The 25,734-nt window shown below is 36.4% G+C and overlaps 2 protein-coding genes across 2 annotated transcripts in view; one reads left to right on the forward strand and one right to left on the reverse strand.

Moving 5' to 3' along the window:
- Positions 1-25,734, reverse strand: part of Gmd (GDP-mannose 4,6 dehydratase) — a 202,612-nt gene that overhangs the window by 68,314 nt on the left and 108,564 nt on the right. The window contains exon 5 of the mRNA XM_089870176.1: positions 24,787-24,996. The gene's annotated coding sequence lies outside the window, so the exon portion shown is untranslated. The remainder of the gene's footprint in view (positions 1-24,786; positions 24,997-25,734) is intronic.
- LOC149690609 (uncharacterized) overlaps positions 1-25,734 on the forward strand; it is a 32,003-nt gene that overhangs the window by 3,848 nt on the left and 2,421 nt on the right. Inside the window, exons 3-5 of the mRNA XM_089870168.1 lie at positions 8,427-8,700; positions 11,402-11,566; positions 20,491-20,567. Of these exons, the coding sequence (XP_089726294.1) occupies positions 8,427-8,700; positions 11,402-11,566; positions 20,491-20,567 (516 nt within the window). The remainder of the gene's footprint in view (positions 1-8,426; positions 8,701-11,401; positions 11,567-20,490; positions 20,568-25,734) is intronic.

The following is a 25,734-nucleotide window of genomic DNA, read 5'->3' on the forward strand; positions in this document are numbered from 1 at the left end:
ATTGCCCTCATATTGTTAGCACCTACACTTCGTGGAAAAAGCTTTATTGATATAATGCATGTGCATGTTCATTAAATGGGAGGGGCGGTTCTGTAAATGTAATTGGAAGGGGTGTGTTTAAATAAAAGCAGTGCATTAATGCAATACACCGTGATTACGTTCGTAAACTTCGGTTCGGTATACCACCACGTGCGAGTCAAATACAGTTCACACAAAAACCCTTATAATTAAATAATTTTAATAAGCTTAGCGGAAGCAAATTGAGCTCTATCACGAAACATTCTCATTCAAGGCTTTTCAAGCGCTGTTAATATTTATTTTTATTTCCTCGAGTATTAAATAACTGCAATCGTAATTTTTTTAATCGAAAATAATCGGTTCCAGCCCCTGAATGAAAGCTTTTAGGCGAACATCGGTGTATTGCGGGTTAAACAGTTCTACAGGGGTATCACTGTAAGTTGCTTTTCCCTCAATACAAGAAAATGTTATTTCCGAATGATATCTAAGCCCCAGGGCAAACCGCTTAAGTTATGAAGCTGAAATTTCGTAGGGACGTCAGGGTTAAGTAGTAGATGCTCTCTATGAAATATTTTAATAATCCGCGGCCATCTTTAAAAATGGCAACCATAAATTTAAAACCAAATTACGATATGGAATACCGTTCGTTCTTTTCAATCTATTTCAATTTTATTTAGTAAATGGGTTTATTATATCGTAAGGAAGGGGTTTATAGGTTTTGGGTTTGAATATGATCTCCGCCATCTTTAAAAATGGCTGCCAGAAAAGAGCCTGACTGACGCCTGACGGTCCCTTTAAAATATATATAAGCATGGTCTTCCTCACGAACGACAAAAAGTGTATGGTCTACCCCTTGGTAACCTCGTAAAAACATCGTGTGCATAAAGTAATTCATCAACTTATATGAAAGCTTTTTTAAGAAAAATAAGTTCAGCTTAATTTTGAATCAGTCTTTTTTGGCTGTAATATTATTAATAGTTAACAATACGACCTTTGTTAGTTTGAGGGCAAACAGCTTATACAGCAACACACTCGATGTTTAAGGAAGATGGGATAAAGGAAGCCGAGTGTAAAAATCTGATAAATTTAACTTCCGGAGACCGGAGTGGAAGATCGAGTGAGGAAGCGCTTTTTGAACTACGCAGAGCGCGGGCGGTAGTCCCACGTCGCGAGGCGCTGCATGGTGACACTCGTCAGGATGCTACGAGCTGGACTCATTAGAGATCCCAGAGTCCGGGCCACCCACAGTGACATTAGGGTCTCTTTTAATATACATTACATATTGGATTATCAGGGAAAGCTCTGTTACAGCTTGAGATACGAAGAAAATATAACTTAAGGAATAGAAACTGCAGTTTTCATATAAGAAATACACGTCTTTCGTGTCAGATATGACGTTTTAGAGTCTAAGACTTGGCGATTCATTTCAAATGGATCTTAGCCCCCCGCGTTCAGTGGGGATTACCGATCAGGTCATCATCACTTAAAGAATGTTGCTGCAGTGCAGGCGATATGATACATTTCAGCCGCTAGAAGTCTTTGGGGTACACGAGGCTAAAGACATCTTATGACGTTGATAAAAACAGAAAAATCCATCGCTAAACAAACTAATTACAAGCGAGGATATTTTTTAATCATCCTTACATTACAATTCATAATCTACCCCATTAATCCATTCAAAAAAATTATAAGTCATTTGTCCATCAAATAGATAAACTGGTGTACGCTGCAACCCTAACTAAAGTATAGCCATTTTGTTAAATAAAATGTTGGGTTGTACGTATCACGGAGAAATCAAAGAACAGACATTAACTTTAGAGAGGGTGGATGTATGGTTTCTTTTTTTTTTTTTTTTTTTGATGCCGGGAATAACGTTTGACTCTTAAAAATAAAACCTCCCCTATAATTTATGCCATGGTCTATAGGCTGCTAGCTGTAAGTTGCGTTGCGGTTTTACTCCATCCAATCTTTGAAAGTCTTTGTCAAATTCTAGTAATTTTCTTGGCTGCCTCCGATTTTAGGATGGGGATGTTAATATACACGATTCTAAATTAGGGTCTTTTTACGTACAGTAAAACCTATATTGAGATTTGTATTGCAAGATTGTGCGTGGTGGTTATCAAAGCGTGAGTTGTTCCTTATTTCAAGTCGCTCGCGCGTTTGCAGGATGAAGACATCAACTTTAAGATAGCTCAAAGATGCCCTTATTGGTTCTCAGGGTTTGAGGGGAAGGTCAGAGGTCACTTGAAGATTGGGTGCAGTCAAATAACGATTTAAATTGGAGTTAATTTAATTCTAAACAACCTAATTAATTAAGTTAAAGAAGCGTGATTAAATTGTTTAAAAGCAGCTTGGAAGTAATTAAAAAACAGCATCGATTGATTCTATGTCACATAATTACCATAAATCATAATTAAACGACGACACGATTTCAACATTTCCATCAAAACATGATTAAATTGATTAAACGTGCCTTTTAAGTTATAAGTCATCATAACAGACGTCTCCATGCAAATGTAAAAGAATCTAATGATGTAATTAGGCCTAAATAATTAGACCTTGATATATACCGCATCGCACCACGTGAATGAATGTTACTTACTCTATTTAGGAGTACGTGCAATAGACATACCTATAGCGAGCGCGGAGTTAAGATATAGTAAGGGATTCATTCTCCCATGGGTGCTCTCATCTTGAGCTTCCTCTATCCGAGACGCAGGAAGGGGCGCTCGTAAGAAGGCTTTTAATTGGCAATTTCCAAAACCGTCCCTAGTTCTATACCCTATATGCTTGTAAACTAATATAACGTGCATGGAGACTTCTAAGATATAGACGCGAGCTATAACCGAATCTCGTTAAAACCGGCGTGTACTATAGCATGCATGGAAGAGAACGGGGAATGTCAGTTAGTTAAAAATCTTTTCCATATTTCAACATAAGCTCCACACGTCGCGACCGAGCGCGGTAAAGATGTTTTATTATGGTTTCTGTCTAAGGGAAACGAAATAAGTCCCTTGCCTTGTTTGTCTACGCATTCTCTATTAAATCTTCGTCTTTAAAAACGCGTGTCTCGTATTTTGGCAACAACACAACACAACAAAACGAAATTATTAGGCTTTATAAGTTCATAAGATATGTTCACCATAAGTTTGTTAATCTTTGGTAACAAACTGGAGCTTGTCATGAAGTGAGAGAGGTATAGTAGATGTTCGTGTGGTGAGGCGCTGTCAAAGGCTTAGTAGTACAGACTAAATAGGAGCTACATGCAAATCCTGCAAACTTAACCGAATGTATTTTGCAATTCTCGCTTGTCGTTCTCGAGCTGTAAGTCTCTAGCATTACGAAGTATATAGGTAGTGTCATACTTATCATGTGACATATCTTATAAACTTATGATATAAGCCCTAGAAGAACTAACTACGCATCTATTCCAAAAATTAATAAATTACATGATTTTAAGATATAAAGTTGGCGACGATATGACAAAATTTTAAAATTCATTTAAAACGCTGATCCCTTTCATAGAAATTACATTTTAGACTCAAAATTGATTCCCCATACAAGTTCCCACTGCACATCGGTCCCATAATTACCTTTTCAGAACACCCTGTATATATTACAGCCCTGTTTATATAATATTTTCCGAGTCGTCGGCAATGTGACAATGTTATTTGATATTTTGACGGCGTCGATTTGGTATAGAAAATGTTCCAACCCCGCGAACAACATTACTTAAAACCCTTCCCGGGCTATAATATAATGTCCCTTGTTCCTCTCAATGTTCTCTATTTAAAGTAATACACGTAACACCACACTCTATAATTCATTCTTAACGCCGAGATTTTTACGTTTACGACCATCGTGACTAGACAAGTATACTATAAGATTCTCGAAGAAAATTCTAATTTTATCTTGCAGGAGCGAGTTACAGAAACCCCTTTCGCAACTTAGACTTGAAGTGGGGGGAGAAAAGCGATTATTGGGAACATATGTTCAACATTTAAATTCTTGGAGAGTATTTTTAAGTGAAATTAACCTCTTCTGATGACGCGTGAAGAATTTTCTTACGTTTTAACACCATTTTTTCTTCGTTAGTTAACACCATGGAGGTGTTAGTTTGACCCGAGATGGGTACACGTGGTTTTAGTTTGAATTTTCATTTAGTTAATTAATAAGATTAACTAATACGAAAAATTTAAATTCCTTATATAGGAAAATTCCGGAATTATAGTATTTTAAAGGAGAAAAAAATTGTTTTCAAAGGAAAATATAGGACTAAAAATGCTAATATACAATTCTATTTTGGTTTAAACTATGTAGAAAAAGTCACAGCTTTTAAAAAAATATATGTCTGCCGAGTTTCCATTTAAAAAGAATTCAAATTTCTATTTAAAACTTTTTGGAGTAAAAAAATAACTGGGATTTTGAAAAGAATACTCGGATTTAAAAAAAAAACTGTGTTTTTAAAATAATTGGCTTTGAAAAAAATTTTAATTTAAAAAAAAAATATTCTTCAATGAAAATTTAAATTTTTTTTTTAAAAAATAAAACGGCCATTTTGAATTTCATATGGATCCCCCAAACGACCGCCTATTACCGTCACCTATAGGGCGCGACCTGACTTCACCCAGAACGAATACAACATCTTCGGCAGCAATTATCATGATCCTCCGTACTCCGTACACCCACCACCTTGCCCCGCGTCAACCTCGCGTTAAGCCTAACGGGACTTCACAAATAAAAACTTGCCGAAAAGAACAACTTACAGTAAATATTTCGTCCCAAAATGATTTGAATCCTTGGTTCCTCGATCTTGGCACAGTTTTGATCACAAAATTAATTAACTTTGGCCTAATTTTAAATATTTAAATCCTACTTAAAAAATTAACAATAAATCACCGACATAACCGATTATCTCGCGCCAATCAAGCTGACAGCCTGACAAAGGCTTCGAGAAGAAGGGGGATGATAGAGAAGGGGGAGGGAAGAAATATGAAGTTGGATATTTTGAGCTCGCGCTCTTAGAACGAAAGGACGTAAGTCGCTATGGAGACAAGGAACATTTGGCGGGCTTTTCAGTTAGAATTCAAAAACGTTGTAGGCCTAATTTACAATTTAGCTCGTATATTTAGAAAAAACGTGCACTAACACATTAAAATTGTCATTTTAAACGCATTTCTTTTAAATTTGACGCTTTGACCTGTTACAAACGTTGAGAAACGATATTGCAATACAATTTTATAACAAAAATATACTATATTATAGGACCTTTGATGAAATTATAGAATAATATAGGACAGTTTCAAAATAAAGGACCGCTTAGCTCCCTGTAATAGCAAAAACGGATTTATGCACTAAAAACGTCGGATCGTAGCTTTAGCCTCTAGTACCATCCTCGCATACTTTATTGAGAAACTTCGTCTGCTTATATTTTGACTCCACCCACAAATTCTGTATATAGAGCTATTTCAGAGGGGGTAATGGCTACGTCACCAATGCTATTTGCCCATAGAGAAAACCCTCACAAAATGTCCGCCCTACACTCAAAGGCAGGCCCAATTTTCGTAGCAGACGAAATTTTTCCCCCTCTGAAATAGCTCTATAGCGACTTCTAGAGATCGAAAATGTCATTCTTATCTCTATTTTCGTGGTTAATTTTTTTTTTCCAAATTGCTATATACAGAATTTGTGGGTGGAGTCAAAATATAAGCAGACGAAGTTTCTCAATAAAGTATGCGAGGATGGGTAGTGAATTTGCTACGTTCAACGTTCTTCTTACATAAATCCGTTTTTGGTAATAGCGATAGGAATGAAGTATGTAACTTGAAATAGGTTCTTCCCTTATCCCTCAAAATGGCGGACAACTTTGTACCCCAGAAGGATGTGTGGCTTGACCTTGTCGTAGCGGTCATTTTACAAAAGGTGTTATAGTGTAAATTATTCCCCTTTCTCATCTTTAACTTCAGTTATCACCCTTTCTGTGAGCTAAATTTGTCAAGAACTGATTCAAACTGAACTAGCTGGGCTCATCAAAGAAATTTATATTTTACGTCAGCGCAAAAAGAGTAATTTAGGGGAGGAGTAGACCTCGTTAGGCTTAGCACTTTTCGCATTCCTAGCAAACAACAATGTCAGCTGTTTAACCAATAAAATTGAATAGATCTATATAGCCTCATTTCATTTTTTGAAACACGGACACAAAAGGGGCTGCAATAAACGGGGGAACAAAAAAAGAAAACTTCTATTGTATTATAGCCGTCAATGAAACAAAAAAACTTGTATGGGCTTTAACGTTTCATTGATCCTTCAAAGCTTTGCAACAAAAAATACGTAGTGGTGTTTGGCCCCTAGCGGTAGAAGCTGCGGTGCTTTGTGTAATCGGTCTCCATGGAAATCTAGGGTCCTCCAGAGATCAGAGGGGTATTATAGGTAGACAGACCCTTGTATAAAAAGACAACCACACTTTTATGCACCCTAATTGACTGTCAGAAAAAAAGGGGAATTAAATCCCGATCAAATAGTTGAGTATCTATACCAATAGGAAAATTGCTTTCAGTATACCTTTAAAATAAGGGAAAAGTTACAGAATTATTTCTGTATAAATTGAAATGCTTAGAAAATATTTGCTTTTCACGTGCTTTAAAAATTCATGTTTTCTAAGCTTGGGATAATTTTAATTTAGTTAATATAATTAAATACTGGCATTAAAGAACAGTGATTAGCCCCTCGTTTTAAAGGAGAAAAAAAAAGGAGGGCGTGAATTATTTAGACTAAATCGCGATTCTAAAAAAAAAACATGCACCTTTCAATAAAAATTCAGAAAAAAAATATTAAAAAAAATATTTCTTTTTTTTTCTTTTATTAATTTTCATTAAAGTATATTATTAGATTCATTAAATTAAGTAATTATATTAAATTCATTTCATTCATTAAATTAAAACGTCATTAGAAAAGGGCGCGAAGCATCTTTTCATTTCAAAATTAATTCCATTTAAAAGAAATTATTATTAAAAGAAATAATAAAAAAAAAACTGGCAGACAATTTTTCCCCCCTCTCTCACCCTGGCCAGCGCAAGCTATGCATGCTGGTAATGGTAAAGTCTTTCATTAATTGCCCGGGGTAATTTTGTCGGGATTCCTTTGATGGTTTAAAATTAAATGAAAAAGTCCCTAATATTACTGCCACTTGCAAAATAATAAAGAAAAAAAAAATATTACCGATTTCTAGGGGGGTTAAGCAGTTTTTCAACATACGTCGATAGAGAGGGTGCCTATAATGGGTATATGTTGAAAATTTTAACGAAGTTGCAATTTGCAAAGCATTGTTAAGTTTGGTTATCCACTCATAATAGCCATGTAATACTATTTATAAGAATGGGTCTTCAGTAGGGGCCAATAGTATCGGCCGAAAAAATTAAAGAGATTGCAGCGCCATCTTAATTTAAAACTTTAAGGAATAATATAGGTCTATGGACTATTGTGATTTTGATCTCTTGAACGAGCAAGGCTACAGGAATAGAGATAGAGTATGGGATTGTTTGTTTCCAAAAAATCCGCCACGCCACTAGATGTCCCTCTAAACCTTCACAAACATAAAACGCACGCGCATAGCAAATATTCCTTCGACCCCATATACTTATGGATAATAAAATAAGGTTATGATTAAAATAAAACCGTACAAAGGGGTTGTTTTAAACGCGGTTATTTACTATTTAAGAACTATCAACTGCATATCACAAACGGTCTTGAAGTACTTTCACTTTAAAGAAATCTACCGATAACACTCGCTTGGCATTGGGAAAGAATGAAGAGGAGGAATTAAACTTAAAATCATGTTGGTGCCCGAGGGCCGCTAAAAGGTGGTAGATACAAACTGAGCAATTAATTTTTCGGCAACTTTCATATTATAGGCTCGAAGCACACGGCGCAACATTAGTCGATCCTCGCGCCAAGCGCGGCGGCTCCGTTGTAAGAAAAAAAGGGGCATGCATTGAGACCCACCGGTGCTAAAGAATATTGTTTCGGAATTAATTATAGAGTACTGGCGTTAGAAAAAGGTGGGGCTGTCTCATATATACACGGAATTTATTTTCGATAAGGGCCACGATAAATTTGGGGCGGAATTTTTTATACTTGATTTATTGGAAAAAATCAGATAGGGGGGGGGGGTCGTAATCAAATCGTGTTGCCAAATCGTTAAAATTTTAATTTTTGCGATTTTTTTTTTCAAATAAATTATTTTAGAGGGAAATGGAGGGAATTTGGAAATTATTTTAATAACTAAAATTTTAAAATTAAATTCTGTTTCTGTTTCTATGTTTTCCCTGACTAATTCCTCTGATTTTCCCTCACCTTATTAGACCAAAAGTTGTCAATGTTAACAATTTCGTCTAATTTTCTCTTTACAGGCGAATGTTCCCAACACTAAGAGTGTCTTTCAACGGAGTAGACGCGGATAGTCGGTACTCCGTCTTACTAGACATTGTCCCGGTGGACAACAAGCGATACCGGTACGCGTATCACCGGTCATCGTGGTTAGTAGCCGGTAAAGCCGACCCTCCTTCACCAGCCAGACTTTACACGCACCCCGATTCTCCCTTCACGGGGGAACAGCTACGAAAACAAGTCGTTTCCTTCGAAAAGGTCAAACTGACCAACAACGAAATGGACAAGCAAGGCCACGTAAGTTTCAGCCATTCTTTTAAATCACTACAAGTCGTAGATTCTATCGCGAAAGGTCATTAGATCTTGACCGCACCAGCTTCGGAGAATTTGAGTTGGAACATAGTAACAGTTTGACCTTAATTCCCATCCTGTTGGGTCACAAAGACCCATTCCTTAGCCTTCAAAGCAGATTATAGTTATGCCTTGGTTAGTGGGCAATAACATTAAGTTGAAACACGTACGCCTTGCACAAATCTGATTCATTTGAGCCTGAGACATCAAAATGCAACCACACATAAGTTTAACTAACTACACCCAGACTTATTATTAATAAAAGAAGGGGATATTAACACAATTCATTTAATTTTCTCATCGAACCGAAAAAGTAGTAGGTAGTAGTAGTAGAAAAATGGTGTTTCTAAATCACCTCTAAATAACAGTCATCACACGATAATTCGCTATTGCTTTTAAGGAAAACCCACGCCTCCTCAATAAACGCAACGGAAATGAGTTAATAATGTACAAGTAACTCTAAAATAACCACCGCACCACACCATAATTAACCCTATACTCTTTTTCTCGCGCCTTTTTGAACAAAGCTACCTATAGCTACCTTACCTCCCAGGTAATAATTCGTAGGTAAACTTCTCCGTGTACAGGAAGGGAAAATATCATTTCGCAACTTTTCTCTCCATGCGCTTTTCTTACCGAAAAACCCCGAAAACCTTAACGATATAAATTGGCCCCTTCGTTAATGTTAAAGAATGGTCTTGGACTTCTCTAGAGTCGATATAATAAGCTCGGCAAATGTATATATATATATATATATATATATATATATATATATATATATATATATATATATATATATATATTTCCCCCGACGTATGCATAGAGAGCCAGTCTTCGCAGCTAGGTAGGTAGCTTCGCGTGCCATTGGATCATCACTCAAGGCAATCTAACTTACTCTCCTATAGTTCTTAGCGGAATTACGGTAGCTGCATGTTCGGCTTGCTTTTCTTAATATAAAGAAAGAATCAAGCTATAGGGCCTACACTATAAGCAAAAGTTTCTAGTCAACTTCCCGAGATAGGAAATCATTTAGTTGTAAGAATACGTCGCGACCAAATAAGTTCCAAGCACGGAAAGGTACCAAGCAGTTTGGGAGATTTTCAATGCTTGCCTCTGACTAAATGCTATGCGGACGTATCAACGTTTTAAACGTTTCTTATTAAAAATTTAAATATGCATGGTATTTATAGTCTCGCAAATATTTAAAATACCATTTAAATTTTAATTTAACTGCAAATTATGATCAGAGCGGACGTTAAACTGCTTTTTTCTTTTCTTTTTCTTTTTATAAAAAGGGATAAATTACTACTTTGTTGTGATAGCTTCCAAACATCAATACAAAACGTGACTTGAATTGCTAACTGTTGAAAAAAAAACCTTAATTAAAACATATACTAATCTTGCATATTTATTAGGGAGAGATTCTTATTTAATTCTAACTACTTTCATTTGAATACGCCTATAGCATTTAGTACCATTCCGCCATATCCTTGGCTATAATATAAATTGCAAATAAACACTGCAGTAATTTTTTGGGTTCCGATATCAGGTGTTAAACTCTTTACATTCGGCCTTGAACCTTTAAATCCAGACTTAATTTTAAACTCTTAGAAAATAATTTAATAACAAGATAGGGAGGGTGGGTTTTCGTATTTCCACCTTTTCACCATTTTCTTATCAGTTTTTATTATTAAAAAGTTCGGGGGTATCACGAACTATCTCCGTTTGAATTTTTTTTACTCTGAGTTCCCGTCTTCTCTACATCCTCCTAGACCATCATGCAAACGGGGAATTAACAATCTAAAATATCCAAGAGCAATAAAAACATTTTAATACCTTTAGCATAAAATAAGGAAAGAAAAGAAACCCGGCAAGCACACCTGCCTTTGTTAGAAATATTTTAATTAGATAGCTTTGTCTGTTTCACGAGAAAAATTGGGAAATACCTAATAAGTGATGACCCAACCTCCTCGGCTATAGTCTTAGTGAACAATTTTACTATACGCAAATGCTGAAAAGATCCCAGTACATTGTACCTTAAAATCGAGGGGGTAGACGCTCTAGATCTCTGTGTACACCTGAGTTCGAAAGAGTTCAGCTTTGACAGTGCATAGAGTTCAAATCCTTCAGAACTCAGAGTTCAGCTTTGACAGTACATTGAGTTCAAGTCATATTGTACACCTGAGTTCTCAAGTGTCTTCCCCCTCGCTTAAAATAACGGCCTTTTTCTGAAAATATAAGGGAAAATATTAGAAAATATAAATTATAAATTATCTCTTATTATAGAATAATTTTTACCATTTAACCAGTCTTAAAAAGAGGACTATACTTCCCCACCTTTGGTTTAGAGGCGTCTGCTAGCCAGAACCCTTTATTCCTATGAGATTGGTTGATTCAATCCGTGCGGGTTCTGGCTAGCAGACGCCCTTAAACATGGCGGCGCAGTAGGCAGCGTTTTTAAGACCAAATAAATTCTAATTATTTTGTAATAAAAGGCCATTTATATTTTCAATATTTTTCCTTTTATATTTAGTAAAAAGCCTTATTTTAAGGTATATTGTTATGTTACCTAAACCTTTCCTTTAACTACTACACAAAAATGTCCTAAATAATGAATCAATTGAAATTTTTCTTTTGTGGCATGCAGATTGTTCTGAACTCGATGCATCGATACCAACCGCGAATTCACTTGATCCGTCGTCCGCTCCACGCCCCGAACAGCCCCGTAACGGATCTGGAGAAAGAAGAATTCCGAACGTTTGTCTTCCCCGAAACCATTTTCACGGCAGTCACGGCTTATCAAAACCAATTGGTAAGATCATTTTTAACTAATTTGCTCGATCATCTTTCTCCTCATCCCCCCCCCTCTCTCTCTCTCCTCTTCTCATCTCGATTGGATCTTCCTCCCGAGAGTTAAAGAGTCTGCGCCACGGGGTGGCCCTCGGGGGCCCCCAATGCAGAACCCAGATCCCACTCTTTAAGTTATCTATCCTATACAACTAAATCTAAAAACCTAAGTACCCTGCCTTCAATGCGAATAAAAACCAGAAATAAATAAGACTAGAAGATAATGTAAACTACACTTGATTAGTTAGTGTTGGCACAGTTAAATAAAAGGGTGGTAGACAGTGAGGGTAATTTTGAGTGGAAAAGCTTCTATGACAATTGGCCCTAATTGGGGCCACCGTTTACGAGTTATGATTAGAGAGTTTTAGATAATTTAAATGGGTAGGGAATTACAATTAAAAACGAAAGAAGAATTACGAGGGATTGTGCATTTGTATGAGATCTAAATCTAACCTAAGAAGTATTCAGTGTAAAACTTAAGATAACTTTATCTTCAATATACTTCTTTTCGAGTTGCAATTGCATAGATTCCGTTATTTTGATCGAGGGCCAATTATTTCTTAATCGGATTTACCAATCTGCTTAGTAAGCCGGGGAACTCGTGTTTGGCGCGAGCGAGGCTCATGAAGACATGGCCCACGTGGTAGAATAATTCCCGCGCGAATTTCTATCTAGTACTAGCTCGGGAGGATTTATTTTTAAAATAGATATAACGAATTGGGTTTCATTCTTTAATTCATGGTTTTGGCGAGCCGGCGGCTGGCGGCGCGAGACATTTCTAGAGCTAATTTCGAATTGTAATTGCGAAAAATGTTAGGTATCTTAACACGATATGGCAACCGTGAGCTAACATCTAACAGCAAGCTTAAGATAAAATACCGCGGAGAAAGAAAAAACATTTTTTAAAATAAATTAGATACACTTCTTTAAAAATAATAATTAAATGGAACAAGCCGCGTGTTTCTAATTATTTAAACTATATGAATTTTGTTATTCCGACCAATATATTTTGCTGAAATCCTGGATCCAGCTCTCTAACTTATGTCTGAACCCTAGATTAATAACGACTATAATGTAACGTGAACTTAAGACCCATAATTCATTGCGCGAAAAATTTGCATATTCAAACTTTGCTGCAACCACGAAACGGTCATGTAATAACGTTAAAGGTCCCATATGGTCTTTATAATTTTTTCTTCTTTTATAATGTTAGTTTAACAGCTCATCTTCGGATTTCTAAAACGCGATTGGCTAAAATCAACACCAGTTACACGATCTTTTCAGTAAAAATACGGTGACAAAATGGTTATGTTACAACATCGTAATCCAATACGGCTATATAGTTAAGCCTAACGGAGGAAAATCGGTGTTAAACATCCCTAAACTTAATCCCTACTATAAACATTACGGAAATCAGAGCTGCTACAAACATTATACAAGGAGATTAGGCCTGCTTTAACGCAAGGCCCGATGCGAGTCACAACCGAATTCCCCTCACCGCAATGTTTTTCTTTAAGGTGAAGCCTCATAGATTTCAGAATTTTCAAGCGCCCATAACTCGGGTTCTACACATCGCAGCTTCATTTCGTTTTGTTTTTCTTAATCTAGAGTGCCATTGCCAGGGCATCATCGAGTTCAAACGGTGATACCTATTTTAGTTATTTTTATATTTAGTTTTAAACATGATGCCAGAAGCGAAAACATGCTTCGGGCAAACATCCGCTATTCGCCAACGGGTTTTCCCCGAGGGTCGGGCTCTTTTTTAATATACTTTAAAATGTTCAAACTAGGGCATCATCGTGCAAAATTTTAATCGCGCTAACGGTTAATTTGTTACTGACGTTTCTAAATGACTCTCAAACATGCGGCCTAAACGTTTCGATTTAGATTTTCTAATTTTATAAATTTGCTCACACTTCATAGAACGAACCTTCCTATACCCGGGGAAAAAAGAATTATCACTCTAAGTGAAATAGCCTTCGAGATATAACCATTAATGTGAACCACTAATTTCGCTCTTTTTGAAGCAAAATTTTAAAAATACGCGCAATTTCACTAGCGGTGCCATGCGGCTAAAGAGGGGAACTAATAAAATTTTGAAACTTTTGTTATTAAACGGAGTAAAGATGTCACTCTAAACCTTTTCAAAAATTCTCGGTAGCGAAAGGTTTTGTTGGGCCCTTTCGACCCCCCCCCCTACAACATGAAAGAATGTAACCAAGGAGAATTGATGTAACCGCTATCACTGCTGACTGCTGAGTTTACGATTGACGTACCTGCCCTCTCCTTTCATAACAATATCCTCTGAAATACACACGACTCTACTATGACTGACTCTAGTTCGAAGCATCCTTATAACATGTGGATCCAATTTTGAGACAAGCCCTATACCCCACATTATAACCTAAGAAACAGACAATCTCCACACGGGGGGACAGATCTTTCCTCAGGCAAAATAGACCCACTCTAAGACTGCTTTATACAATGCTAAAAGCCAACTTGGTCGCTCTAATTTTATTGCCCCGCCGTTCTTTGGCGACAATTAGGATGCCTCGAAAACTCTCTTTCGGCACCATAAAAGGGATAGCTTCTGTATTGTTAAGCTTATCTTAAAAGGGGTGAAAAAGGTCTTTCTTGTCCGAAAATGTTGAAAATACTTTTTGCAGACAGTCATATATAGTACTGAAATAGAAGGAAAAAGCAAACTTCAAGAATATAGGATTTACTTGGAATCCCAACAAATGTTTGACATTGCGCGCTCGCAAGCTTATGAATAGTACGAAAAGATAGTTCCTTGAAAGCGGAGTTCTTGCTCATTTCATTTTTGTTTTCACGAGACCCTGTAAACATCGACTCTTTACTTTAGTCTATCCAAACCACTGTCAATTCTCAATTTGAAAGTAGAATCGTTAGATTTTAAAATATCAATTATTATTATGCCTAAAACTAAGGGAACACGGCGCAAGAGTGCGGGATCCGTGAAATCGGCTTATCGGAAAAATTATTTTAATACACTTGGAACCCTAAATAGCGGGAGGTAAGAGTTCAACGAATAATATAAAAATCCTAGCCTGCTAATCTAATGAAAATCTTAATTTCTAAGTTATGATGCTAATAATGCGAAAACGAATACAAGTAGTATTCTCACTACGTCTACGCCAAGAATAATTCATAATTTGGAATTACACCGAAGTGACCAAGCTATGGATAAAGTTGCACCAAGGCGAATTGATTTCGGTGTTGAAACAGAAAATCTTGATATCGTTAGTGAAAATCCTTTATTTGACGAAAATACTGAATCGGAAGAACACGGTTTTATTGAAACTTTTCATGACCCCGGTCTTAATGAAAATGTTGTTGAGGGTAAACGAATAGTTGATCCAGTGTATTTTATTGAACAAATTCGGAGAATGGATTCTCACTATCAAAAATGTAAAAAAGTGAAAGAAAATGGAACCAACCAACAGAGTAATTTCCTATTTCAAAAGGAACAAAAGATAGGGCTATACTCTAAGTTTATTTATAGTTGCCCAAATTGCGATGAGAAATTAGCAATTTGCTCTGATAAAGTTTCGGGAAATATAAAAGGAAATAAGAAAGACAATGAACTATCTGTGAACGATATGGCTGTTTGGGGATTTATGACCATCGGTTCAGGTTTCGCCAACTTGGAAGAAGTTTTCTCAGTGATGGGTGTTCCTATTATGTCAGAGGGTTCCTGGAACCATTTAGAAAAGCGTTTGGGAAAGCTTTGGGAAGACATTCTAACTGAAAATATTTTGGAAAACGGAGCCGAAGAATACCGACTAGCGGCTGAAGCCGGAGATTTTTGCGAAGTCCCGTATGAAAAGACTTGTTTTATCACTGTTGTGGGGGATGGGTCGTGGCTCACACGCAGTCACGGACATAATTACAATGCGAGGTCGGGCATGGCTGTTATAATAGGGCTAAGAACAGGAAAGATAATTTTTGCTGGTGTTAGGAACAAATACTGTTACAAATGTTCGTACAGAGCTAAAAGAAATTTAAATCCCGTGTCTCACGAATGTTATAAAAACTGGACTGGATCGTCGAGAGCGATGGAATCTGATATAATTGTCAGCGGATTCAATCAAAGCATGTCCATGCATAATTTGCAATATAGGGAATTCGTTGGTGACGGGGACGCATCGGTTTTCTTCGATTTGAGAAATAAGGTTCAAGAGTACGGGCACAAAATCACAAAGGTTGAATGCGCCAACCATGTCGTAAAAAATCTAACCAAAGCGCTTTATAAATTGAAAGGGGACAAAGATAAAGGAGGAAGGCTTTTAAAAAATAAATTCATAAATGACTTAACAAAGGGTACCAGAGCGGCCATCGCCCACCATGCTTCCACTGACAAATCCGTTCTTGCCCTAAAGAAAGATATACTGAACGCTCCTAAACACTGTTTTGGTAGTCATATTGAATGTGGGGATTTTTGCAACAAAATTGGAGAAAATTCGGGAAAATGGCAAGAAATACCATCACCTTTAAAATCAGCTATAACGGCCACTGCCGTCAAGGTTGCTGATAAAGCAGAGAAGCTAATTAGCGGTCTCACAAGCAACATGGCCGAATCTACCATGTCCCTGGTTGCCAAACATGTGGGAGGGAAACAGATAGACAGGTCGAAAAGATGGAGTTATAAATTCCGAACAACGGCGGCGTGTTTGAACAAAAATGAAGGAAAAGGTTGGGTCTACAAAGCTCATAAAGCTATTACGGGAAAGAGCCCGAACTCTATACTGAAAAAATACGTAGCGAGAACCAAGAGGATGAGATGGATTGCGAGAACTTCGAGAGACACAGCCTACCTCAGAAACAAAAAATTGATACCTGAAAGTCCAAAGGCGAAAGACAATGGTATGGCCCAATATGGCGATAACGCGATGCAGGATGACTGCTCGGATGAAGCTCTTGAAGAATTGGCCAAATTAAAACTAGCAGATCTTAGGGTTGATTCAAAAAAACAGAAGCAAATCGAGGAGCAAACGCGTGGTCAAAGTCACTCCGATGCGTGGTTTGAAGAGCGACGTCATAGGCTTACCGCATCAAATTTCGGAAAAGTATGCAAACTAAAACCCTATACATCGACCATTAAAACAGTCCAAAGCATACTTTATAGTAGAAATGTATCAGCAGCTATGCAGAAAAATTTTGACCATGGACATGCCGGGGAAGAAAAGGCCAAACAAATCTTGCGAGAGAAGTTTAATATTCATGTTCGTGATTGTGGTATGTTCGTGGATTTAGATCACGGATTTTTAAGCGCATCTCCTGATGGTTTAGTTGGGGAAAATGCCATTTTGGAAGTAAAATCGCCTATAGCATATAAAAACATTTGCCCACTTGATATTCCCGCTCATTTAAAAAATATAAATCTTACACAGAAATGCAAAAAGACATTTTACTGCAAACTAGATTCATCAACTAATAAATTGACACTAAATCGAAATGATAATTATTATTATCAAGTGCAAGGACAGCTTCATATAATGAGAAGACAAATATGTCACTTTGTTATTTATACTGAAGGGGGGATTCACGTTGAAGACATTGAACGCGATTATGAGTTTTGGAAATCAAAAATGGAACCCTATCTCATAAAATTCTACCGTAACGCGTTGCTGCCAGAAATAGTGGACTCAAGATTTCAGAGATCTAGATCGCTTAGAGAACCGTCTTACGTAGAAGCGGCTATTTCCAAGAGAAAAGCGGAAAAAGAACTCAAAACTATATCGGCTTGATTTTTTTTTTTTTTTTACTAAAAATGTCTTTTTACGTTTCCATATTATATGCCATATTGAATTTTCGTTTACTTGTATTTGTAATTATTTAAGATTCCATGATATTTTTAGTCTAAGAAAAATTACTTATTCAACAAATTTTAAAAGTTGTTACAGAGCTGCTTTATAACCAAAATGGGCTTTTTGGAAATTTATTTTCTGTGGGGATATTTACTTTTTTCGTCAATTTTAAAAAGAAGGTATTTACTTTTGTTCCGGTTAATGACAACACTTTCAACCTCCAGCAACCTTAGAGTGGGTCTCTTTTGCCAGAGGAAAGGTCTGTTCCCTGCGTGGAGACTACCTGTTTTTTTAGGTTATAATCTTGTTAAAACTCCTTTAGAACATTTGATAATTAAGCCTATGTTTTTTAATTAGTTTAATTTTAATTTTGTAATTTTCTGTATATTTGTAAAATTTAATTAATGCGCGCATATTTTATTCTTTGTTATTTTTACCAATTTTAGTGTATTTTTGCCTCTATTATTATTTTGTAGTTATTATTGAAAATTTAAAGAAAAATAAGATGTTTTTAAAAAGTTTGAATAGAAAAAGTGAAAGTGGCTCTGGCCCTTCATATTAGCACAGAAAATATTATGACAATCAAGGAAATTCCCCCAAGATAGAAAAACAGCTAATTCGACTAAACAGAAATTTGGAAAACAAGTGTACCTCCGAAAAGGTCACACGAGCTTGTAAAAAATAAAAGTTTTGAAAAAGTAGTAGAATAACAGTTGAGCTCGAGATATAGAACAGAAAAGATGACTTAGATCCCAAGATAAGTAAGAGTAACGTAGTTAGAGTTTTTAAGTCCCCGTTGAAACCATGGTGTCAGTAAAGTTAAGTAAACTTAGTGAAGAATTAATAAAGTATAACTTTTGTTTTGTCAAATCACGTTTCCTCAATTACACTTCAATAGGCTACCTAACCCCACGTATCGGGTCAAGTGGTTTTATTTTTAATAATAAAAGGATTGGAATGTTTCAGTTCGCTCCTATCTGAACAATTAAGACTCTCCCAGAGCCGTCTTGGATAAAAGTCATCAAATGTGGGGTATAGGGTTTGTCTTAAAATTGGATCCACATGTTATATGGATGCTTCGAACTAAGGTCAGTCATAATAGAGTCGTGTGTATTTCAGAGGTTATTGTTAAGAAAGGAGAGGGCAGATACGTTAGTCGTAAACTCAGCAGGGATAGCGGTTACTTTCTTTCATGTTGTAGGGGGGGGGGTCGAAAGGGCCCAACAAAACCTTTCGCTACCGAGAATTTTTGAAAAGGTTTAGAGTGACATCTTTACTCCGTTTAATAACAAAAGTTTCAAAATTTTATTAGTTCCCCTCTTTAGCCGCATGGCACCGCTAGTGAAATTGCGCGTATTTTTAAAATTTTGCTTCAAAAAGAGCGAAATTAGTGGTTCACATTAATGGTTATATCTCGAAGGCTATTTCACTTAGAGTGATAATTCTTTTTTCCCCGGGTATAGGAAGGTTCGTTCTATGAAGTGTGAGCAAATTTATAAAATTAGAAAATCTAAATCGAAACGTTTAGGCCGCATGTTTGAGAGTCATTTAGAAACGTCAGTAACAAATTAACCGTTAGCGCGATTAAAATTTTGCACGATGATGCCCTAGTTTGAACATTTTAAAGTATATTAAAAAAGAGCCCGACCCTCGGGGAAAACCCGTTGGCGAATAGCGGATGTTTGCCCGAAGCATGTTTTCGCTTCTGGCATCATGTTTAAAACTAAATATAAAAATAACTAAAATAGGTATCACCGTTTGAACTCGATGATGCCCTGGCAATGGCACTCTAGATTAAGAAAAACAAAACGAAATGAAGCTGCGATGTGTAGAACCCGAGTTATGGGCGCTTGAAAATTCTGAAATCTATGAGGCTTCACCTTAAGATTATAAGGGGATGCCGTGTGACAAATGAACGGTAGAATTGAAATACGCCTTCAAATCATCCCCCCTTCCGCGGAAACAAATATAGCACGGAAGATCTGAGGAGGATGAGATCTCAGGTATTTTGTTTCCGGTAAATTAAGAAAAATTAGAAACATCTAAAGAGCCGCCCGTTTGGATTTAGACTAGCTTGAATGTCGTAAAGGTATGATAATCGAGGCGAAGTTATTCGCTCATGCTATTTGCGAAATCAACCGGAGAAGAAGTAATGTCGGCGTACCCGGCTTTGATCTTTCTTAAGAAAAAAAAATATTCACTAACTTGGCAGCTACGTTTGATTTCGACGGCTATTATTAAATTTCAAACTCTAGTCTCTCTCTAAGTACTTTTTTTTTTAAGTTTTATACTAATTTGTTGCAGTTAAAGTTCATAAATACCAAACCAATCGAGAAGTATCTCTAGCTCATCTTCTTACAATTGTTACAAATTAATTTTGAATAAGGGTGATAAAGGGGTAAATTCTTCTTAAATTAAAAAATAAAGTTCTTAAATTAGAATGGCAAACACGAATCCATGGTTATAATTTGCGCAGAGGTAATTTACTTGAAGAAATTTATAGTAAACTCAGCAATTGTATATTTAATCCTTATTTAACTTGATTGGTAATGACTATAATTTAAAAATATCACTTCCTTTCTCTTTTTTAAATTATTTAAAAACTAAATAAAATGACATTTCTTTCAATTTAATTCTTTCAACTCGCGACTTAACTTTTAGCACGTGAAATTCTTATAAGGATTAGGTCTATTTTTAAGCCTATTTCGTATGAAAAAAAAACTTATAAAGATATATATAAATGAAGGGTGTATACCCTTATAAAGAAGGTTCACGCGTTGACAATTCGGCAAACACACCCATTAAGCTATGAGAGTTCGTTATTGCAGGGCGAACTAATAATTGAAAGCTGTCAAAGAGCTAGCTGCCTGCCAACGCTATCCGCTTCTCCATTTTTTTCCAAAACCCACGCGCCTTTTAACGAGGCTTAAATAATATGAAAAAGAGGGGAGGGGGGGAGATGAGAGAATATAGAATGATATAATAATATCTGACAATTTTATAACTAAATATTTTTGATTTCCCTGTATTTATATTTTCCTTCGTTTTTAACACGCAGATAACCAAACTGAAAATCGACAGCAATCCCTTCGCTAAAGGTTTCAGGGATTCTTCAAGATTAACGGAGATTGAACGGTGAGTTTAAATAAAAAAATTCCTAATTACAATAGATTTTACATGTTCGTTATGTAATTTTCCATTTTCGCGCTGATACCAGATGGATGGGGTAACTTATCAGCAAAATTGCGTAGTTTAACTTGTAATTTTCGCGGGTAAAATTTTAGAATTTAAGAGATTTGGGTGTAAGAATTAAGAGTGACGTTGTGTTGTAAAATCTAGAAACATTTTGGTACATGATTTTAAATAAATTATTATCCAACCCCTCTATTTAACGAGATATTAAACAGGGTTACGACGAAATTTTTATATTAAAAATCCCTGATCATTTTAAGGTGTTTACCAGAGCCCACTTCATAATTACACCTGGCCTAATCATGGTTTGATATACCAATTAAAATCATAAGACTTCCCTGACTTTTTGGAAAAAAATTTAAATCCCTGACTTATCCTGTTAAAGTAGCTAAAAATCTTGCTTTTTACACACGAGTGTAGATGGGATGGTTGTAGAGCGAAATTACTTTTTATACTCATTTTGAAAACTTTAAAACACTTCAAATTATAATCTTCGACAGTCGATCCATATTTAAAACACGTGTTAACTCCGCGGTTAAACATCAAAAACGCGTCTGAACGACGACAGAAAGTGATTTGACGGGATATGGTCTGTAACGAAGGATAAACGGCCACCATTAAGAAACACGTAACATTTTCAAATAGCTACATACTGTAACATATTTTAAACGTTAATTTTGCATATCTCCCGCCGTCGCGCGGCCCTGCGCAAGTAGCCAATAGAATACGAGCTTTACCGGATGTTTATCTATCTATTATATCATTTTGGTGATATCTAAGCCTTGGCTTCTTAAAACTACGCGAACCGTTAAAAACATTAAAACGTCAAGTCATATCCAAAGAAGTTATTATTATTTTTTTTTTTCAACATCAATAAGCTCATCGCGGACAACTTGGGCCTTTGATTGAAGTGGCGGGGATATACGGGCCGGGTACCCTTGCTGGGGCAGAAAAATGGACTTATCAAAAGTACTAGACTGAGAATAACCAGTCGCGATAGACTGAAGTCTATGATTTAACCTATTTTGTTTTTGACTAAACGGTCGAGTTCACATTACAAGGATACATTTTAACTTATATGGGAACAATGAAGATGACTGTTTTAAAATTGATTTATTTATGGGTTTTGATGAACGCGATGTTTAAAAACAGGATATGGCTTATAATGCATTCATAGTTTAATTAATATTTTTATTTAATTGATGTTTGGTTATTTATAGTACAAGGGTGGTAGGATTAATAAATTTAACCTAGCATTTTTCCGTTATCAACCCATGTATGAACCTCTACAACAAACCTTACACAAAACTAAAGAAACACTTATTTTCATATCAGTAGACATTTCCGGCAGAAAACGTGTAGAGTGTTTAAAATCAGGGCTTATTTCCTTAGGTCGCCGTGGGGAGGCGCTGCTTACTTCGACCCTACATGCACGCTTCTCATTTTCACCCCGTTCCGCCTTATTGAAAAGCGCGCGCTAGTGTGGGGGCCCCCTATACTATACGCTCGTCATGGTTCTGGCTATGGGCTTCAACGGTACGGTCTGAGAAATAAAACAGTCTACTTCACTTCATAGAGGGCGCGCGTTGATTATTTTAAAAACCCGAATAAAGAAGCTCCGTTATAACAAGCGCCACCTATGTACAAACTCCTAAGTTACTATGGGAGATTAAACTATAAGATTGCTTAGTTTAACAACGTAATTTGGTAGCGGGGTAGATAATGTCGACGGGCTATATTTGGAACTATTTCCATACCGTGGGTTTTCAGTTTAAAAAGTTAATACCACTCATAGTTTGCAATGAAGATAAACCCACCCTTGCTTAAACAAGAGTATAAATTAATAGATTAGATGGGTAAGGTTGAGTTGGACGTACCAAGTTTCCCAAAAACGAAAAACAACAACAAACATCTAGGAATGATTCTGGACAGTTTCCTAACCGCGTCATCTACGAACCCTGAGTTTCCATCTCTTTAAAAATGCCTATCACCCATGATCTAAGATGTTGGATTGATGCATTTTCTGGTTGAAATATTAGGCATAGAGAGAAAGAATTTTGGGAAAGTATCTCATTAGACGTTGCTAAAACCAAAGTGGGCACAAGCTCTCAAAGCACCCCCTCTCTTTCTCTCTTGGTGAAGCTATTGGGTTACCATAGGGCCGGGGTGACTCCTGGGAGGTCTGACATGGGCAATGACGGATATCTGTCACTAGCCTCTCCGTAATGACTTGGCCCTCAAAGTTTGACTCTAGGAAAAACTTAAAAAGGGAACGGTGGTGGTACTATATGGGTCCAAAAACATGTGCGCAATATTCATCAACTATCCATTAAAAAGTCGCCGGGAAGAGCAAACTTCTTAGCGCCAAAAATTGGCGCGCCAAAAAAATATAAACTGAGAAAAACACGAATCGGAGTAAATACATCGCGTCTTCTTCCTCCAATGACGTCCGTTCTTACACATTTTACTCCTAATTGAGGACCCTTAAAAGATGGTAAGGCAAGGCTTAACACTTATTAAATGGAAGAAGTATTCCAGATATAGTTTTGACTGCGAAGAAGATGGGAACCAATCAATCGGTCAGATAAGGGTTTAAGACGTTGCCTTAAAATAGTTTTAGCGCCATTTGCTAAAAGATTAGCCGCGGGTGATTTATTTGAGAACGCGTCATAACTTTAACAAATTAAATATAAATTATAGAATTCAGGGTGGCTTTGTAGGCCGGATTTTACTGTATACACAGGGTGGGTGTGATACAAAGGCTGATACGACCGAGTCGGTTCTATGGGGCATTTTGAGAACTGTACCCCTACCACAAACTCAGACTTACGAAGAATATTACAGGGCTATGATTATAGTACACAGAAAACAAATAAAATAATAAAAAAGGTGTTACCTAGAAATATTTGAAAAGGACGTTAAAAACGGGGCCAAGGTAGAAACATATAGATCTCATTAAGACCATCGACAGCGTGATGGTGCACTTATTGTTATTATCAGTTTAAACCCCATAATAATCTCAATGCTAAAACCAAAACAGCGGTATAGTTCTTTATAAACATCATCAGACATAATGTCGCTTCAACATCAAGGGGTTAAAACTTTAAATGAATTATTTTTAATTGTTCTAAGAAACAAAAATTAACAACACATCAGCGCGGCAAAGTGGTCCAACCTCTAATCAGGACTTTGAAAAGAACCGCGCGGCGTCCCATAAACAATATCTCGCTAATACAAGTTCTAATTTGAAACCGATTTAATGGTGCAAGCATGAATTGCTTTAAATTATCCCCAGAGAGAGTGTACAGGATGATATTACTGAAGTGAAGAGGATTCTATTATTGATTTTGAGTGGAAAATGTTCGATGACACTTTGGGGTGTTTCACAGATGAACCCCTTAGTTAAATTAGCATTGGCCGTTCAGTTTCTAACTCAATTTAAATGGTCATCCCTAAAACAAGGCTGTCATAGCACATTTTCCACTCGTCCATAGAACCCGATCATACGGCCCTTTTTGCATCACACCGTATGACGGTGTTTCTACTTCATTATCCAAAATCTCAGTATTCATGGTAGAATTCTGTTAATTCATGGACGGCTCATATTGTGTTAGTTTTTTCAATTAAAGCTGGGGGAGTTTCGCGATATATTAATGACGAGACTTAATTGTATTGTTATACGAGATTTGGTCCCGGGAATATGCCGCGACACCTTCGTCGAAACAATAGGAATTATTGGGTACTATAGTAGTAATTCTTCCATTTGGGGGGGGGGGGGGTTATATTTTTAATTCTATACCCAAACCTAAACTTCGTTAAATTTTTAATCGACTAATAATTACAGGGCACCGTTAAGCGCTAATGGATCCCAGATTTCTATATTAACATAAAATTCAAGTCGACTGAATAGAAAAATACCTTTAACGGTATAGATTATAGGCCTACTTAAAATTCAATATCAATTTAAAAATTGGATTATTTTTTGAATATGATGAAGTTTAGGTACTATTTTTAAATACGAATTGAGCTTAATGTACATTGTGATATGAACGCAAAGTGTCCATCTAAAACCGTATTACCTTCTTGGTATTTATGATATTGTACCAGTTACCCCGGTTTAAAAAGGTAAGGTATGATAACATAACATAAACATTGTACTCACCCAATTGAAGGAGAGTTGTGGGTGTCCAGAATATTCAGTTAGTGAGTTGATGTAGGTCATCGCGGACAATTCCAGGATAAGAATTATTGGGTTGATGACATGGTATAAACAACCATTAAAGACAGCAATTTGCGTATCCAAGAAGTACTTCTTTAGAAAGAAATCATTATGCATATTCTCACAGCCTATAATCAACTCTGGGGCAATTTCCTGCAATCAGAACGAAAAATAAAAAAAAGCAAAACATTAGTTACAACCATAAGAAACAAAAAATTATATATATAGAATGTACCATTCATTAAAAATGGGCGCCGAAAGTTTAACAACCTGGTTTTTAGACATAATAGGTCTATTAGGGTTTAAAACTTGTTTCCTAATGACGCGTGAATGACGTTTAAATATGTATCTACAACTACTTAATTTGCATATTTAGGTTTATACATAGTAAGTTGAAGGTGTTTTTTTACGCCTCAACGACAAGAAAGTGTTGCGGGAAAATTGAAGTTTTCTGGACCTTTTCCGCCATAAAATGATTGAAAGCTAAAAGAAGGGGTGGGTTTCCTGGGGGGAAGGAAATGCCAGAGGTTTTAACTAAAGGTTAGGCTTAAAACCGAGTATGGTGGCTAAGCTTCACCTGGCCCATGGCTATGGTGGACTGGTGGTTCGTGGGAAGTGTTCTTTCACGCCATCTGGTATTATGGAAGGTGGATAAAATTGATTTCGGTCGTTCATCACCTGTTATAGACACACCTTTAGACTTTAAGACATGAGCGGCTATTTTTACTAGCTTCCTTCTCCCTATTTTTCTCGTGTTATGATATGGTTAAAAAGGGGACATAAATCGATTATATTTATTCAATTTCATACATTAGGCTTAGCGTTAAATTGCTGAAACCTTTATTATATTGAAGGGGAAGTATGCCTAAGCCTTAGTTAATGGAAAAGTGC

The sequence above is a fragment of the Phalangium opilio genome, unplaced genomic scaffold (genome assembly GCF_054372755.1).
Source record: "Phalangium opilio isolate 3A_F unplaced genomic scaffold, DU_Popi_V2 ptg000031l_1, whole genome shotgun sequence".
NCBI classification, from domain to species: domain Eukaryota; kingdom Metazoa; phylum Arthropoda; class Arachnida; order Opiliones; family Phalangiidae; genus Phalangium; species Phalangium opilio.